General features: G+C 39.5%; 1 protein-coding gene across 2 annotated transcripts; it reads left to right on the top strand.

Moving 5' to 3' along the window:
- Positions 1–339: 339 nt before the first annotated feature.
- LOC131230720 (multiple organellar RNA editing factor 3, mitochondrial) lies at positions 340–20,044 on the top strand. 2 transcript variants are annotated; one of them, XM_058226658.1, is made up of 5 exons: positions 340–763; positions 857–954; positions 1,210–1,275; positions 1,844–2,127; positions 19,553–20,044. In XM_058226658.1, the coding sequence occupies exons 1-4, from the start codon at positions 411–413 to the stop codon at positions 2,125–2,127; spliced, it is 801 nt and encodes a 266-aa protein (XP_058082641.1). In that variant the 5' UTR covers positions 340–410; the 3' UTR covers positions 19,553–20,044. The 2 variants fall into 2 exon arrangements, 1 of the variants encoding a protein (XP_058082641.1); XR_009164063.1 differs by having other exon boundaries at positions 342–763; positions 1,844–2,222.
- Positions 20,045–20,050: the final 6 nt, after the last annotated feature.

Genomic DNA, 20,050 nt, shown 5'->3' on the forward strand with positions numbered 1-20,050 from the left:
ACTCACATGTATATGTCTACTAGTTTGGATCGGAGTAAATTACCTGAAGTTTTATAGCCTGAACCTAACCCAGAGCTCAAGTTGGGTCAATTGGGCCTGGGTCGACCCCAACTCAAGTTGCACTCGCATGCAGGTTTTGGAGTGTCATCCAAAACGGGTATGCATTGACCGATATGCACCCGTATGGTCCATGACCAGTAGGGCTTTTTTCGGCCAGAAATAGCCCATAACACCCCGTATCGGTGGTGAACGATGCGGCAAACTAAAACGGATTTTTCAACCGAGTCATGTATACTCGAGGCCGAGGAGGTTCACAATTTAAATTTCTCCCGCGGGCCACCTTCCTTTCCCTCGATGGCGAAATATCTCTAAAACCCTTCGAGCTGCAGGAGCACAGAAACACATCAGCTATGGCGCTTCTGTCTCGACGCAGCGTCGCTTCTCTCCTTTCTCGAACTCTCTCTCCAAAACCCAATCCCCTTTCCCACTCTCGCTTCTCGCTTGCCGTCCTCGACCCGCTCCGACTCGGACTCGATTCGCCCAGAGTCCCGACCCGGTCGAAAACAACGTCCGGGTCGGGTTACTCGCCGTTGAACGATCCCTCTCCCAACTGGAGCAACAGGCCACCGAAGGAGACGATTCTTCTTGACGGATGCGATTACGAGCATTGGCTCATCGTCATGGAATTCCCCGAAAACCCTAAACCCTCTGAAGATGAAATGATCGCTGCATACGTCAAGACTCTCACTGCAGTTGTCGGAAGGTAGGAGTTCTTGTTTTTTTCTCTGATTTTGATTGATTTTTTAATTTGGAATTTCACTTTCTTTATTGGGTTTTTGTGATTTCTGGGAATCAGCGAAGAGGAGGCGAAGAAGAAGATTTACTCGGTTTGTACGACGACATATACGGGTTTTGGTGCGTTGATTTCTGAAGAGCTCTCGTATAAAGTTAAAGGTATGTATTTGGATTCTTGGCCCTTTCTTTTTTCTTTTTCTTTTTTTTCTTTTTTTTTAAATTTGAATTTTCATTTGGTGGGTTATTTGTGATTGGTACAATGACTGCAATGTTGAAATAGTCGCCGCTTATTTTGATTAGTTTGTGAAAATGGGTGTTTTGTCTTTTTAAAATATTTCTTCACATGATCTTGTTTGATAATTTTTTAATTTAATTTAATTAATTTAAGCTGATTTGAATTTTTGGAGTGGACAGGGCAACCTGGTGTTCTTTGGGTATTGCCGGATTCTTACCTCGATGTGCCGAACAAGGACTACGGAGGTTGGTATTTGCCAAATTCAAAATCAATTGGAAGAATGCATTTATTTGATTTGTAGGTTCTCTCTTTGGTAGTTGGCATAATGCATTGAGGAAATGTATAATCTTGATGGAGGTTAGCACCTTTTGGTGATTTAAACCATTCATATGGTAAGGCCATTGTGGATGGAGGATACCGTGAAAACCTCCCCCACTGGATCGTCATGGCATTCAGATTTGGGACCTGAATAAATGCGGACCACTAAGCTTTGTGGGCCCCACTTTATAGTACTAATGGGTCAAGCAATAGAGCACTGTTTCTTTCAACAGTCGGGATCCTCTGTTATCAGGTCAACAGGGAATTCCTATTACCCTAATGGTTTGGCGTCCGAAGCTGTTTTTTATTTATTTTTATTTTTTTAGTGAGTGGTGACGTGGACCAATGGGCATTAGGGTATCAGGAATTCTCTGTTGACCTGATAACAGAGGATCCGGACTCTTCTTTCAATCAAGTATCATATGATGCCTATGGTGCAACTGGATAGTGAATATTGGGTTTAGATATTTATGTATTTATTTTTTATTTTGTTAGGTGATCTGTTCGTTGATGGTAAAGTCATCCATAGACCGCAATTCCGTTTCAATGAGAGGCAACAAACTAGGAATAGGCCTCGGCCACGGTATGATAGGCGGCGGGAAACAATGCAAGTTGAAAGAAGGGAGCCGTTGCAACAACGGAGGGAGCCTGGGTCACAGCCGATGCCATTGGGCGGTCAAGGGTTATCTCGAGGAGAACAGAGAGATTCAGCTCGTAATCAGGGAAAAGCTCATGGGGCGATGCCTGAGAATTTCGGCCGGGATACTAAAATGGACTAAGTATGGAATGGACTCGAGGTTTATACAAAACATGGTTTCTTGATTTTTGGAGGACTTGCCGGCCTTATGTTATGAAAATCTGTGAATTACGATAGGTAAGTAATGTATTTGAATATCTAATAGAGAGTCAAGGAAATGCAACTTCTTTTTGGGTCTCTCTACTGTCACCAGCATCTTACATGCTAGGTATGAATATGCATATTTCCTTTTTCTTTTGATGTTTCTAGGAAGCCATTATGAAACATGGGTTGTTCATCTTTTCCAGTTATAGGCGGCTGTGTAAAGTAGGAACAAGCATGGACTCCTTTCTTAGTTTAGTTTATAATGATTTGTTTAGAAGAGGATTTTGATTATTCTATATCCTCATCATCATCCTCATCATATAAGCTACATGAATCCTATTCTACCATTCCACTTTATCAAGGATGTTGATGGAGTTGATTACTCATTGATTGTAATCAACCTATGTAATGGTCCTAATGGACTATTGGATAGCACTTGATTGTATCAATGTATGTAATAGTCTATTACATTGTGCCTGTGGGAGTTTTGTGCTTTCAATGTTGGTCTCCAACTTGGATAAAAGAGGGGGGTTGTGTCCATGGTGTGCCGTAAAGGCTGTTACGTAAAGGTAACGGTGGCAACTGTTACACGTTACGGGGACTTAACAGCCGTAACAGCCATTATGGAAAAAAATGGCCCGTAATTGCCATTAACGGTACGTTATGTCTCCCATAAAGGTCATAACAGCCCCGTAATTGTCTGTTATGGGGCATATACATGTTTTCCATACTTGTTAATCAACATTACGGGGCAAATATAGGTTTTTCAGAATTTTTTTTCAATAAAAAAAGAGACCATAACGGCCGTTATGAGAGCCATAACAGCAGTTACGACCCGTATCGTAAAGGTAACGGTGGTAGCCAGCCACCGTTACCGTTACAGAACACCTTGGTTGTGGCAGGTTAGCAACTTGCGTCAAACTTATGCCATAACTTTCATCACGAATCTGAACAATATGTCTATCTAAAATCCTAATTTTTTAATTTTTTAACACTCCCCCGCATGTGCGGGGTGGAGCTCCGCACGAGAACATACTGGGCACAGGTGGAGGGACACTCACACCATAAACAGGCTGGCCTTGATTTCCCGGTCCCTGAGCCGCACTCACACATAAACAGGCCGGACTTGAATTTTCCTGGGCCCCCGTGGGAGAATATATTACGAAGGCATATCTGCGGCTCCTGAGATTTGAACACTTGACCTTCCGCTCTAATACCATGTCAAACAACCACTTGCTTTAAAAGCTTGAGCTGTTAGAGGATGGTGTATCAATGTATTTCAAGGGACTTTAACAGTAGAGAAACAAGAGAACTTGCTCAAAGAAAATATCATTCAACCATGTTTTATTCCATAGGGCCGATGCCTTATTTATAATGAGTGGTTACAAGATTTCATCTTTGAGTCAATCTCTAACACAATTTAAGGAATCTAAAAACAGTATCCCTTGCTAGCTAAGACCTCCAAAATAAGAGAAACCCTAGGCAATAAAATATAATAATTCATATTTCCTAGAAAAGAAAATTTTCCAATGTAGGAATATGAACGAAAGGAAATTGGGAACAAGCTAAAAAAGAGAAAAAGTCTTTTCTTGTGCACACGTGTGGAGCGTGCACGTGTGGGATGTGAGGTGATTGTATCAATTCCCCCTAGCTTAGAAAAAGACGGCTTCCTCAAGTTAATGGCAATTTACTCATAGAGCTCCGTGTTAATGTGCTTGAATCACCTGTTGAGATCCATGCACTGTCGGTTCTCGTTCAGCCCTTCCACTTGATGAGAAATTTCTGATGCCCTCCTTGGCATCTGGAAACCATTTGATCGTTCAACACATCTTTAATGATGTCTTTGAGTTGGTATGTCAAATTGTCACCTTAGATATTTGGATAGCCCGTTCTTCCTTGCTCGTCTTCATTACGTCAAGATAAACTGTAAGGTCATCCACATTGAAAATGGGACTGATGTTCATTATGGGTGGAAGCTCGATCAGATGTGCATTAATATGATGAAGCTTTGGCTTCCTAGCTTTATCAAGTCCCAATAGGAAGTGAGGTTGTATAACCATCACAATTTCGAAAGGAGAGTCATGTAGTGTGGTTCATAGAACTATTATAGGCAAACTCAACTTGTGGTAACACGATTTCCCATGAACCAATGTGATCATCAACCAACCATCGAAGCAGATTCCCAAGATTGCAATTGACTACCTCAGTATGCCCATTTATTTGCAGATGATAAGCACTTGGGAACTTTAATTTAGTGTCCATCTTAAACCACAAGGTGTGTCAAAAGTAGTTCGTAAACTTAACATCACGATCAGATACAATTGTTTGGGAACACCATGTAGATAAACCGGCTCTTCGAGGAAGACATTAGCAATGCGTAGAGCATCTGATATCTTTTTACAAGGAATGAAATGGACCATCTTAGAGAACTTGTCAACCACAACATAAGTAGAGTCATAACAACATTGAATTTTAGGCAATCCCAGGAAGAAATCATCTTAATATCTTCCCATGGAGCATCTGGCACAGGCAATGGAGTATAAAGACCAGTATTTTGTTGGCCCACTTGACATTGGCGAACAAGATACCGACATTGTTCTTCAAACCCTACCAATCAAAATGGTCCTCAACTAGGGTTGTTGTTTTGTTGATTCTAAAGTGATCACCAAGCCACCTGAATGAAGCTCTCATATAACTAGCCTTGGCAATGAACTTTTAGGAAGACATGACCTTATATAATAGAATAAGTACCCATCGTGCAGGCTATATTGTGAGTACTTGATGCTTGAGCCGACAACAAGGATTGAAAATACAATCCCAAAACCAGCATTTGCTGCATAACCTCTTTTAAGTTCCTCGAACCCAATAACAAAAACTGCTAAGGTAGACAATAGATGTGATTTTTGGTTAAGTGCGTTTGCTACTTTATTTTCTATGTCGGCCCAATGTTTTAGGTTGAATGTGAACTCTTGAATATAAACACTCCACTTCAAGGTGTTCCGTATCTGTTATGATACGTGCATAAAGGCCGATACATATAGGTAACAGCTATGACCGTTACCTAATACGGGGGTGAAACAGGGCAATTGGTTTTTTAGGACTGTATCGACCGTAACAGCGGCAGTAAAGACCGTGACGGGCATGAGGACCGTTACTCCTGTAACAGTCGGAAAATTGCCACTTTTTTCCTATTTAAGTCAATTTTCTCCTCATTTTTTCACTTTTCTCATTCCAAAAACTCTCCTATGTCATTTTACAATAAATTTCGACCACTCTTATTATAGTTTTTAATATTAAAATCGTAGATTGAAGTGATTTGAGCGAATAGAAGCTCTGAGGGCCATTAAAAAAAAAAAAAATCGAAAAAGTAGTATTTATGCCTTTTTTCTGATTTCTAGTTCTAGTGCTTGATTATGATGTGTAAACATTAGAGACATATAATCATGCTCACAAATTCACTAGACAACCCGATACAACACTCTCACGAAAGAGTGGACCATTACACTACCATAAACATGTTCAAAACAATAAATGAATATATATTTGGAATATTTACATTATTCTAAATTTTTTAGATATTTTTTCAAAAATTTTCGAGCATAAGAAAATTTTCAACCGTTACGGGGGTCGTAACGGTCGTTATGCCCCCGTATTGTCTGTTACAGCCGATACCAGTATCGGTAATGGTGGTGATCGTTACGGCCACTGTTACCGATACGGAATACCTTGCTCCACTTAGCATGCCTTGCTATCAACTTGTTTTGAGAATTCAAATAACACAATGCCTTGTGATCAGAATAGAGCACAAACTCCCTATGAATGCGGTAACAACATTAATGTTTCGAAGCTTGTACAACAACGTAAAAGTCCACATCATATGTAGAATACTTCTTCCGTGTCCCATTGAGTTTTCCATTGAAGAAAGTGACCGAATTCCCCTCTTGATCAAGCTACCTCCTATGCCTACATGGGATGTATCATAATTCATAGGCAAATTTGAACACCTTCCAAAATCAGGAGTGCCGAGAACTGGAGCTTCTATCATTTTTCGCTTGATTTCTTAAATGCCTTTATTATTGCTTTGGTTTGCTCAAATGAAATGACCTTCATACACTTAGTAATGGGGCCCATAATGGAACTAAAGTTCTAGATAAACCTTCGTTAAAACATTGCTGGCCTGTGACGACTGTGAACTTCATGAATGTTCGTGGGAGTAGGCCTGTCGACAATTGCGCTTATCTTTTCAAAACCAGCCATCATGCCTTCTACTGAAATGACAAACCCTAAAAAAGACTATGCTAGAACTCATGAAGGTACACTCTTTCAAATTGATGTAAAATTTCTTGTGGTGTAATACTCTTATCACTTGGCAAAGATGGACCAAATGATATTCTTGTGAATGGCTATAGATGAGGATGTCATCGAAGAACACAACGACAACCTTGCCCATAAATGGTTGTAGAATTTGCGTCATTACATGCATGAACATACTAGGGTGCCTTTGTCAAGCCGAAAGGCATGATTAGTTGCTCATGCAATCCATCCGTTGTCTTAAAAGCAGTTTTCTATTTATCTCTAGGACATTCTTATCTTGTGGTACCCAGCTTCACAAATTAATCTTCGAAAACATTGTAGCACTTGCCATCATGTCCAGTATGTCATTTAGGTGTGGAATGGGAAAACAAATACTTCACCATTATTTTATTGATGTAGTGGCTATTAACACACATTTTCCAATTGCCATACTTCTTTAGTGTCAACAATGCCAACACAGTACACGGGTTGAGGCTATCACAAATGGAATCCTTGGCCAGCAATTCCTTCACCTGTTAATGAAGTTATGCACGCTCTGTCGGGTTCATTCAGTATGCTAGAAGATTTGGTTATGGCGCTCCAGTTACTAAATCAAGCTTTTTGAATGTCGTGCATGGGTGGAAGTTCACTCGGTAGTTCATTAGTGATCAAATATTGAAATTGGGTTAGAATGTCCTGAATCTCAGATGATTGAACAACAACATCATTAGTTGGATTGGTCTTGCATCCTTTCAAAGATATATGATTCCCTGTTCCCAACTTTCCTCCACGAACTGAGTCGTACTCAAAACTGTAGAAACTGCCTTTGCCTCTTCAGGTTTGTCATCCTTCATATAATTTAGAGTAGTGGGTTTTCCTTTGTACATAAAGCCGTTATTGCGACCCTTATGAGTCACATCACTCACAGCCCTGTCATATATCTAGGGCACTCCAATAATATATGCATGACTTTCATTGGAATGTCGTTTGATCAAAGTAATTCGTTGTAACGACCCAGGGAGAGGTTTACTAAGCACCCCTTTGATCACATGAATGAACGTGTCATTCACCCACGCAATCTTATACGATTTTGGATGCTTGTGTGGTTTTAGCTTTAACTTGTTCACCATGCTTTTTGAGGCCACATTCATACCGTTGCCTCCGTCAATAATGACCTTGATAGCCTTTTCATCATAAGGTACTCGTGTATGGAAGATATTGACTTTTCTCAACCTGTATTCTTAGGCCTCATCTTTTGGTACCATTAGAATCCTTTAGACCACAAATGATAATTTATTTTCTTTGAGGCTATCTAGGCTTTCCTCATGTTCCTGATCACCAATTTGGTATACAATGAAGTTTTCTTTGCACCATTTACCTGTTCACCATGCTTTTTGAGGCCACATTCATACCGTTGCCTCCGTCAATAATGACCTTGATAGCCTTTTCATCATAAGGTACTCGTGTATGGAAGATATTGACTTTTCTCAACCTGTATTCTTAGGCCTCATCTTTTGGTGCCATTAGAATCCTTTAGACCACCAATGATAATTTATTTTCTTTGAGGCTATCTAGGCTTTCCTCATGTTCCTGATCACCAATTTGGTATACAATGAAGTTTTCTTTGCACCATTTACCCTTTTGTCCCTCATAAAACTGAAAATTATAAGAAGGACACTCCGTCGCGTAATGTCCACGACCACCACACTTGAAGCAAGTGTTAGCGAACCTCTCCTGAGCCGCGGTAATAGATTTTCACTTTATGTCACCGATTCGGGAAAGAGGATTATCGCCAAAGTTCTGTCCACAGGGCACAATTGGTTGTAAACGGGTTGTGGAGACTCTAACAATAGGATGAGTGGATGTATAGCCTTTGACTTGAGGGCGATTGCATCTTGTTACGAACTTCTGCTCATGCAGTTTTTGGACCATCTGATTTGCTTTGTCTACAGTATTGAGCCGAACGATCGCCAGTTCTCTTTAAATGTCGAACCATAGTCCATTGTAATAACACACCACTTGTCGCTTTCCAGTCTCCATTAGGCAGCAACGAATAACTAAGTCATAATAACGTTGTGTGTATTCCTCTACAGTTAGATTGTCTTGTTGAAGCGTAAGGAGCTTTTGGAAAGAAGCAATCTCATAATTGAATGGCAGAAACTTCTACTTCAATCTTGCCTTCATTTCCTCCCAATTGCTTAGGAGAGGAAAGCCACATCACTGCAAGTCTTAGTGGATATCATACCACCAATCTTGAGTTTCAAGGCAGTAAAACGTAGCTTGACAGCTTCGTCTATTTCATACGAATGAAAATATCATTCCATTGACTTTAGCTAGTCATTGAACACCCTGGGATCGAGATTACCATTGTAATCCAAAATCTCAATCTTGACATGCATAACAGGATTTGCAATGTGAACATTCTGTCATCTTTTGGGTTAATTTAGATAGTCTCATTTGAGGTTATTCATTCCTTTTGTTATTGATTGTGCACAACGCTGTCATTGGATCTTGTAGCTAGGCTTATACTCTTTCTCGTGGAAATCACCATTTCGGCCAAGATGCCTTGAGTCAGCACTCACGGGTTCCAAGTCTCTCTTAAGGCCATCCATAGATATTTGACAAAGTGGATTGATTCCCTCTCTTGCTTCTTTAAGAACAACAATCCGGCCTTCCAGAGTATCTACTTTGGTCGTGAAACGAGCCTCCATATCATCCAACCGTTTCCTAATCAAATCAACCACTTGGTGCAAGGTCAATTCAGTCCCATCCTGAGGTTCCGTACCTATTCCACGATTGTAAGTCGTCCTTCTTTTGGTACTCACATGACAATTAGTTTATGCAAAATATATGAATGGAAAAGGTTTTGGGAAGGTTGGGTGTGTGATAGGGTATGGGTTGTTTACTTTGTGGTGGAAAGGCTGAATTAATAGGCTAGTTTAGGGAATTCAGAGTAGGTTTGGGGTTAATATTGGGACAAAAATACTAGAAAGAAGATGGGAAAGAGACGAGAAAAGGAAAAGAGAATCCCAAGGGAAAAACCTATCTCTGATACAAAACATAATGCAACCCAATCAAGGTAAAAACTAATTGCAATAAGATTCAATGTACTAAACTGAAAGTTCAAAGCACAACAGAGAAGATGTAATGATTGTGAGCAAGCTCAACAGTCCTCTAGTCTTGTACTAGAGATTACTACTTCCTCCTCTCCGATACACTTACATAGAAAAACAAGAGAACTTGCTTGAAGAAAATATATGCCTTATTTATAATGAGTGCTTACCAGATTTCCTCTTTGAGACAATCTTTAACATAATCTAAGGAATCTAAAAATTGGATCCCTTGCTAGCCAAGACCTCCAAAATAAGAAAACTCCTAACCAAGAAAATCTAATAGTACTTATTTCCTTAAAAAAGTGATATTTTCCTAACATATGAATATGAAAGAAAGGAAAATTAGGAACAAGCTAAAAAAGGGAAATTGGGTCTTTTCTTGTGTACACATGGGGAGCATGCACATGTGGGATGTGGGGTGATTGCATCAGTTTCTTTCGTATCATCTTTTAGTTCTATGCTCTGTGATACTAAATGTTTCACCAAGTACATAACAGACAGGAACATGTCATCAAGAAACTTATGCTTGCTGGCCTTTCATTTATGTTTTCTTATTGTAATCATGAGTTTCTTGTCATTAAGATGCTTTAGGGGCTTCCTATGCTTTCTAGGTAGGAATGCCCTTATTGAAGAACAGAAGACAATTTGCCACACTAAATAACAAGTAAGGAAAGAAATAAAAATTTAAAAAAAACTGCCAAATTGCTAAGATAGATGCTAGAAGAAGGAAATAGCCTAGCTATGCATAAAATACCACGCGTGTGACTTTATTATGGCATGTATACATGAGTATATGCCCAAGAGCTGTGTGGTTGGTGTACTCCCTACAAAAATACCATACTCATGGGTATGTATAGTGATGCGTGTGGATAGGTGGCCCCCTTTAGGGATTTTTCACACATATGGTTGGAATTTGAGTGCATTGTTCCTACCAGTTTCGAAAAACTCATCCACAAGTTTGAAACCGGCATCATTCTTTAAAGTTGGATTGTTGTCGTAGCATGTCTTCAGTTGCCTTGAGGAATTTAATGGCAAAGACCTCCAAGCAGAATAGGTGTCACACTGACCAACTCATGCACTTTCATCCTCTTGCATGCTTATTTGCCTACAATATCCTGGAACACCTTCCTTCTCCTTGCTCATGGTATCATGTCTGCCACGCTTGCCTTTGTTGTGGTCTTAACGGCCTCATCATAATTTGCTTTGATCTCTGGCATGGCAAAAACTCTCTCTTCTTCCATCATCATGCAATGGATCATTCTTTTTAGGGTTGAAGACAATCTCTAGAATATTGACGTATTTATGTACCCATAATATTGTACATGATGGTCATGCAACCATGGATGTCCCAACAATGCATGGCAAACCCGCATTGGAGCAACGTCTCACCAAACAGATTCAGTGTAGGGTGGCCCTAGTGAATAAGTTGCCAAATAACGGTGGCTGAGTTGCATGATTCTCCTCTCAAGCAATCTATGAAGGTTGTGGTACCTTTCCATTCAAAGCTTCAGCTAATCAACTATCCATTGCAACATGATATTGACACTGTTTCCATCATCGATTATAATAATCTTTCCTTCACAAGACATTGGTGTGTGGATAATACTGGTGCACAACCAGTTTCCTTCTGTTTCTTCCTTAGGATCTTACTCAACTTGCTAAACCACAAACGCAATATGTTCTTCATTAAATCTCTAGCGGGATCTTATTATCATTAGTATGGTCTGCGTCCTCATCCTTTGGCTTTTCTTCCTCGATGATCTCATCACGGGAGTTAAGGAACTTGGACATACAACTGAGACATGCCCTTTACTTCCACAATTAAAACAAGTAATGGTGTTGCATTCTCTTTCGGGTGTCTCTCGTGTTGCCTTAGGACCCATTGTGATCATAAAGACTAAACCCGTGGTATTGCCACTATAAGTGGTATGCTATTGGAAGTAGTAGGGATGAATATGCCTCAGTGTTGCATTTGTTAGCCCCCTTGTCATAATATTCTTGAGCTTGTAGTGCAATCTAATAAGCCTTGTAATGCAGGGGCATTTTCACACCAGGCTCAAGTAGGGTGGCCTGTGGAATGTAGGGGCACACTCGGGGTGGGCGGCCCGTCTGAGGCAGAACCCATGTGAAGTGGGGCTCACAAGAGGGCTTTGGCCGAAGTCCTAACCCATGCGATGTGGGGCCTAGGCTATGAGATAAAAGGATTAATTCACTATGCTCTATCAGTTCGAGCTTTTAGAGTAACTAGCTAATTGTCTTGCATCAAAGTGGTATCAGAGCGGGAGGTCTCGTGTTCGAGACTCCTCACCAGGGGTGATTAATGCAGGGGCATTTTCACACCGGGCTTGAGTGGGGTGGCCTGTGGGATGCAGGGGCACACTCGGGGTGGGCGGCCCATGTGAGGCGAAACCCATGTGAAGTTGCGATGTGGGGCCTGGGCTATGAGATAAAGGGATTAATTTGCCATGCTCTATCAGTTTGAGCTTTTAGAGCAAGTGGCTAATTGTCCTGCATCACTTCGTTGATGAAATTTGGTTTTACAGCCACCATCTCCCTTTAGATTTCCAGTTTCAATCAATTGCAGTACCAGGCAGCTCATTGCTATGTTGTCTCAAATAACTCACATTGAACTGTCAAATCATATCATCTCTATGTATATTCTTCAACAATTAGATTCTCTTGACATATTAAAAGGAGTTCTCAAAACATGACATGCTCATTGTATGAGGGAAGGAACTTCCTTTTCAGCGCAGCCTTCATTCCTCCCAAGCTGAAACAGGCACAAGTCCACTCTCAAAATCAGCTTCCATAGATGTGCAGCAATTCAATGCGGATCCTTTAAGCTTCAATGCTGCAAATTGTAGCTTGACATCGTTAGTCATTTGGAACCACTTAAAATAAATTTCAATGAATTCTCTTCCTCTCCTTTAGCTTTTTTACTACATATATCGTTGCCTTCCAAAAATTAAATAAAATCCAACAATTGTAGCCAATCGTGGAAAGCATGTGGATCAAGATTCCTAGCATAATCTTCAACTTCAACCTTCACACGTCTTGCTGGGTCTCTTAGGTGAGGAAGTTTATCATGATAGGATAATCATGATGAGGGGCCATGGCCATGGGTGCTCATGGTCCTTGCCAAGGATATCAAGGCTGCTGCTACATGTGGTAGGTCCCATACCCATATCCATAATTGGCATCATTTCTACCCATTGTTTGAAACCAGGGTTGCCCAGGCAAGCAATTCCCTGGCTCTACATATTGTTTAGTATGTCCTCTTAAGCACTCAAGGGTCAAAATCATTCCTCTTACTATTTTCTTCTAGGGTCCCTTCGCTATCTTAAGACTTCAGGAAGTCCCACTTCTTGTGGGCATAAACAGTTTTAATCACTTGGGATGGGCTTAGCTAAGGGAAGAGAATTAAAGGATGGAAGTGGAACTTAGATTGTGGGGAACGGGTTATTGGCTGAAATTTTAGCTGAAGTTGGAATCAAGTAGGTGGAAATGTGGGCTGATTTTGGGACAGATTAGAGCTGGAACTTGTGATGTTTGCTGAGGAAGAGAGCTTATTTATAGTCTGGTTCCTGTTGGTTAGGCACTGGCCTGTAGATTGTATCTAGGGACAGGATTCGTTATGGTTTTATGACTTTTTAGGGTGCAAGCAATGAGTACAGTTACTGTGTGTGTGGATTAAATGGAGGTGAATTTGGGGCTAGGGAAGATTGATGTATAGGGTCTGTTCATTGGATGGAAACAGTCTTGTTTTCTTTCCTTTTCTTTTCTTTTTTCATCTTTTGGCAGAATGAATGCAAAAACAACAGGAAATATCCCCTCCTAAACTGCTACCATATGATGGATACCTTAAAGGGACTTTCGCAGGAGAATTTTATTCAACAGTATCATCAAAAGGTGTTCCATGCACATCCATAAAACCATATTTGTAGAGAACTGCATGTTAGGTCTCCTTTTTACAACCATGATTTTAGGACTCCGACAAGTCCCATGTAGTCGATTTGGACTCTGTTGGATCCAATCCTGTTTCACACCATGACTCACCCTCAACTCATCTGAATTGGGCTGATTCACCTCTGACTAGAACAAGTCACGACTTGACTCGATACCAAACGAGTTGGTCCGATTCACCCAGTCTTTTAACCATGTTTACAACTCAGAAATTACTTGCTAAAATCATAACAGAATCTGGAATTCTAAAAAGATAAAATAAGAACTAAAGAAGAGAGATGCTCCAATGCTCTCAGGGCACTATAAGTTATTGTGCTCCTAGTTGCATTCGGACACTTATAAAGTCCGATTCGTTGATCCAGACCGTTCCTTAGGTCCAAGACACATTTTTATGGGCTACAATGCAAGCATCCCACAATTTGACCAATACCAACCATTTGATCAATGGCCTTTAATGTGGATGGTCAGGATCATTTCACAAAACTAGGCCCAATCAACAATTTGATCCATCTATTTGCTAGGGACATCATGAATTGCTATGATTCTAAAGAATCACTTGTGTTAGGCAAATCATAACCGTCCCATCCATGGCTTGGAAAAAGGGTGGCTATAGAAAATGAGGCCCAATCATGGATGGTTTGGATCATCCTATCAGTGCTAATTTTTGCTTAGTAGCCCATGAGAAGTGTTCTGGACTTGAGGGATAGTTCAGATTGATCGATTGGACTGTCCAATTGAACTGATGCAACTACAAGCACGATAGCTTACAGTGCTCTGACAGCTGGAGCATTTCTCATCAAAGAAAAGAGTCCAAAAACCACCAAATTGCTAAAATAGATCCTATAAACAACAAATACCCAGATATGCATAAAATAGCATATGTAGGACCTTGTCATGGCATGCATACATAACTGCATGGCCTAGGAGCCATACGATTGGTGCACTTTCTGTTAAAATACCATAGGCATGGTATGTAACTATTTAAAGCCATATGTGTGGATAGATGGACCCACTTTAGGGACTGGTCATGATGCAGGACATGAAATTTTAAATATGATATGCGAGATTCCAGGCTTTAGATCATACTAGTTCAAAACAATCACACAAAATTCCACATCCCACATAAAGTCAAGCACTCAATCAAGGGGAATCTATGCGGGTCCAGGCCTACACATGCTAGGGCTGGATCAATTAAAATTATAGACCAGACAATACTCAAAGGAGAGTGGATTCAGCCACATGCACAGGAATAATTTCCCCAATCCAAGGGATTCACAAGTTTCAATTCGGAAAACCCTAGGGTTGGAAAAAGGGCAGAGAAATTCGGGGTTTTAAACAATCTAGGGTTAGGGTTAGGGAAATTGGGTAAGAGAGAGTGAACTTGAAGACCGCCCGCGTGTGTGAACAGCAAGCCATGCTAGTCCGTACGTGCGTGGGGCCCACGAACCCAAAAACCCCTTCCTTGGGGCTGATTGGCTAGGGTTGGACTACAAACCCCCCAAGTTTTGGTCCGATCTGACGTACGGTCCGTGTGTGGTGCTCCGATGAAATTTCAGCCCTCTTGCAAAGCCAGATTCCAGAAATCTACTGTAGAGAAGGAACGACTGCAAAATAACGATGGATTTGCAGGTGGAATGACTATACGAGAAGAGGAATATGGATGGTAGAAGGTGGGAGCGAATCGGGATGGGTGTGGCTTCGCACCACGGTAGTTAGCCCTTCAAAGAAGGGAGAGTTTCGCGCCTGATTAGATTTTCATAACACGGAGAGGAGCAAGAAAACGCAGAAATTTTATTCAATCATCAATCAGAAAAAAGAGTACCAGGGGTGCCTATTTATAATAAAATCCTATACTCCAAAACTCACGCCATGTGCACACCCTATTACTTGAAGATGAAGTAATAAAAAATAACAACTAATCAAAGCAATCTAAACCATCCATGATATTCCTAATAACAATAATAAGCAAAACCCAAAGTACTAGATCATCTCGAATAGTGGGCCACGAACATGAGATCTCATGGTGGGATTCACATGACGATTGGGTCCACTCCAAGGAACTAAAACACAGTCCCCTAGCTAGGGGGTCCCCCTTGGACATCGTCATTGATACAGATCGATGGTGGGGCCCTCCTCCTTATGTACGTGCGTAGGGGGGCGTGCGTGTATACGTGATGTCCCCATTAGGTCACACATGTTTGGACTTTGTCTGCATTACGCCGGAATACAGATAGGGATTGAACAGATGATTGTAAGCTTTAACTGTCTCTAATGTGGTTTCTGTGTAGTCTGTCCGCTGTGGCTTTCCCAACAAGTATGAATGAGTGGTACCTTTGTTTGTAATGAGTACATAGCTGCTCTTCTTTTGAGATTCCTTGGTTGCACTTAAGTTGTTGGTTCTTTTGATTATTGCTTCTATAAAGACTTTCAGGATGATTTTCTTTAGTTACTTTAACTAGTTTTAGCATGGTGTGCCAAAACGGTTACGTATCGGCTGTAACGGCCGATACGTAACGGTAACGGTGGGAACCGTTACGCGTTTCGGGGTCGTATCGGCCGTTACCCGATTTTGTACCCGTATCGGCCGATACGGGCCCGTTACAGGGTGTAACGGCCGTTACGGGCTCGTAATGGGCCCATAACGGTAGCTTTTTTTTTTTTTCATTTTAAGCTCTTTTTTGCTGTTTTTTTGAAACCTCTTGCTTCCAAACTGTTTCTCACTCCTTTTACTACTAATTTCGACCAACCTTGGCTAGGTATTTGAGATAAAAACACATTATATTGCAGATTTTTTTAAATCAAAGCTCGGTGGGCCATTTTTTAGAAATTCGTCAAAAATAGGTATTTATACTTTTTTTTAATATGTTTTGCTGTTTTAATCATGTCATATGATGTGTTAATCATAGTAGAACATGTTAATGTGCATTTTACAGATTTGAGGTGCCATTTGATAATTTTTTTTATATTTTTTCTATTTACGCATGAATTTTGGCCCATTTTTTTAAAATTCGAAAAATCAATTTTTAATGGTTGTTTTGCTGTTTTAATCATGCCATTTGATGTGTTAATCATAGTAGAACATGTTAATGTACATTTTACATATTTGGGGTGCCATTTTATATTTTTTAATTATTTTTTTTCTATTTACGCATTTATTTTGGCCCTTTTTTTGAAAATTTGAAAAATCATTTTTTAATGATTCTTTTGCTGTTTTAATGATGTCATATGATGTGTTAATCATAGTAGAACATGTTAATGTGCATTTTACAGATTTGGGGTGCCATTTTATATATTTTTTATATATTTAGATATTTTTTTCTATTTTGGCCCTTTTTTTGAAAATTTGAAAAATCATTTTTTAATGATTCTTTTGCTGTTTTAATGATGCCATATGATGTGTTAATCATAGTAGATCATGTTAATGTGCATTTTACAGATTCGAGGTCCCATTTTATATTTTTTTTTATATTTTTTTCTATTTACGCATTTATTTCGGCCCTTTTTTTGAAAATTCAAAAAATCATTTTTTAATGATTCTTTTGCTGTTTTAATGATGCCATATGATGTGTTAATCATAGAAGAACATGTTAATGTGCATTTTACATATTTGGGGTACCATTTTATATATATTTTTATATCTTTTTCTATTTACGCATTTATTTCGGCCATTTTTTTGAAAATTCGAAAAATCATTTTTTAATGATTCTTTTGCTGTTTTAATGATGCCATATGATGTGTTAATCATAGTAGAACATGTTAATATGCATTTTACATATTTGGGGTGCCATTTTATTTTTTATTTTTATATTTTTTTTTCTATTTACGCATGAATTTTGGCCTCAAAAATAATTGCAAACACCTAAATGTAAGATATTTTCATATTACATTCATTCTAATATATCCATCATTGATAGTAGATAGTTAGAAAATTAAATATATGAATTTTGTAGTCAAATTCAGGTTATCTGGTTCATAAATTCATCAGACAGTCCGATACAACTTCTCACCAAAGAGTGGACCGTTACACCACCATAAACATGTACCAATTTATAAATGAATGCATATTTGGAATGCTTAGAATATTCCGGATTTAATCCATATTTTTTCATATTTTTTTGAAAAAAAAAAATAATTTTGCGCCGTTACGGGCCGTTACGCCCCCGTATCAGTATCGGTTTTGGAGGTCACCGTTACGCCAACTGATACTGATACGGGACACCTTGAGTTTTAGGCCATTATAAATTGGCCAAATCTTTATAGGTAGAGTTGTTATCTTGTATAGATTAGATTGATATGTAATCAATCCAATGGTAGGGATTTTATGGCGTCTTTTAGGATCTATAAAAAGGGATGGTCTTGGAGGTAGGGAGCGCTGCATTTTCTTAGTTTTGCAAGGTGTATTCAAGTATTTGTAAGAAGTGAAGAAGTTTCAATTTCAATAAAGTTGTTCCTCTATTCCAATATTCTTGTTGGTACGTTGTTTGTCTATTTCTTCCAATCTAGGTTTTGGGATCTCACTGATTCGATAACTGGATTGCATCATGATTCCCAACGTTGGTTGCTTGAGCCCTTCAATGCCATCAGTGCATGAGCAAATTCATGATGGCACAGCACTTTATGTTGTCTTCATCTCTTACTGTAGAGATTGCAACTTCTGTAGCACCTTTGTGGTCATCATGTCATCATTGCAGCATTCTGCTACCACCTTAGCTGAATCCTAACCTTTAAGATGTTGCATCATTTCCCTGATAGTACAAATGAAAGCTAAATCCATGGTATTAAAAGATAGTTACATTTCAGCTGTATTGGCCATTATGTGAAGGAAACAGTCACCCCCATAACACGATGTGGGGGTGAATTGGTCTGTTGTGGAAAAATGGCCATAACAGCCAAGGTATTCCATAACAGTAAAGGTGGTCATAATGGCCACCGCCATTACTGTTATGATATGGGCAGCAACAACCGTTATGGAAGTTATTTTTTAAACCGATTTTGGCCCCATAATGAATCATTATGGGTCAAATTTTCCATAACGGCCATTACGTTACCGTTTTGGAATACCATGGTAACGGTACTGTTAGCCAATATGCCATTACGGGCTGATTTGGCCATAAAAGGCATGTTATGGAAGTTTTTAGTTTAAAAAATTCTCTCTTTTTTAATTCACTTTATTCATTTCAACCATTTGAGTGGGATTCAATGAACTAAGCCTATTGTGAGAATCAAAACATAATTTGAGTGGGATTCAATGAACTGAAGCAAAGTGGATCATTTTGGGAAAATATCAGAAGAATGTGTAAACCATCACCCTTTTTTTTCATTTTTGCAATCCTTTTTCATTTATATGTAGCAGGCCCTAATTTACCAAATCATGCTTGGTTTGTGTTCAATTAGGGCCTATTTGGTTGACTTTCAATACGTCAAGTTGACACTGCCGGGCAGACAGCATTCTTGCCAAAGAATGGTATGTCACACTATTAAAGATATGTCCAAAACTGGAAAAGAATACATATTCGGTAAGAATGTTTTCTGCTTGGTACTTCATGATTCTTGTGCCGGTCCGGTTTGAAGTATCATCCAAAATCAGTACGTATTGCCCAATACAGACCAGTTTTGTCCAAAAATTACATGTCCGAAACAGGCCTGGTTACAGTGGTGACTGATTCCATAGACGAAAACTGTTTTACAATGATTGGTGTCCATTACAAAGTGTTGACGAGAACAGGCTAGATTTTTTACATTTTCTTTTGCCTGAAATGATGTTATAGTTGGCATATTGCATCTCTTGGAATGTTCAGTTCAAGGAATTCCAATCCAAAAAAGGATGTATAATACCCATCTAGCATAAATGCATTAGTATTTCAAATATGTGGACATTGATGCAGCCTTTAGCTTGTAAATCCTTATGGCAAATAAGTGGGCATGCATTCATGGAATTGTTGTGGTGAATTTTGGAAATGTCATTTTAGTAATTTTATTTTATTTGCCTTTCAGGGAAAAAGCTGTGGTCCCAAAATCGGGATGTTGTCGCAGAAAAAGGCGTGTACTAGGTTGATGCTTGGGAAGGAATGCTTGTTCCAGATTCTCATTTTGAGGCAAAATTGATATGGTTTGCAAGCATATTTAGATGAAAGGTAAAGGGATCTTAGTTCTAAAACTCCAGGAGTTAAGACTCTAAACTATAGGAAATTCACTGAGGAGCGCGACTTTGGGTCCCAAATTGACAACACTTGATGAATTGGCTTGTTAACTGGGTTGACCCACTGTGGCTTGCCATATCTTGAATTGAGCCACTTGTCTGGTCTTTTTTCTTCTTCTTCTTTTTTTTTTTTTTTTCTTAGGTTTGCAAGAGGGATTGACATTGAGCATGTACTTTTTTGCATTGGTTATGGATGAGTTAAGGAGACATTTGCAGGAAGAGATCGCATGGTATATATTTTTTGTAGAGAACATAGTTTTGATTGACAATATGTTGTTTGTAGAGAACATAGC

Source organism: Magnolia sinica, chromosome 17 (assembly GCF_029962835.1).
Source record: "Magnolia sinica isolate HGM2019 chromosome 17, MsV1, whole genome shotgun sequence".
NCBI classification, from domain to species: domain Eukaryota; kingdom Viridiplantae; phylum Streptophyta; class Magnoliopsida; order Magnoliales; family Magnoliaceae; genus Magnolia; species Magnolia sinica.

Coding starts and splice junctions, on each gene's coding strand:
- LOC131230720 (XM_058226658.1), top strand. CDS start 411: ATGGCGCTTCTGTCTCGACGCAGCGTCGCTTCTCTCCTTTCTCGAACT. Junction 764..856: donor CTCACTGCAGTTGTCGGAAG/GTAGGAGTTCTT, acceptor TCTGGGAATCAG/CGAAGAGGAGGCGAAGAAGA. Junction 1,276..1,843: donor GCCGAACAAGGACTACGGAG/GTTGGTATTTGC, acceptor TTATTTTGTTAG/GTGATCTGTTCGTTGATGGT.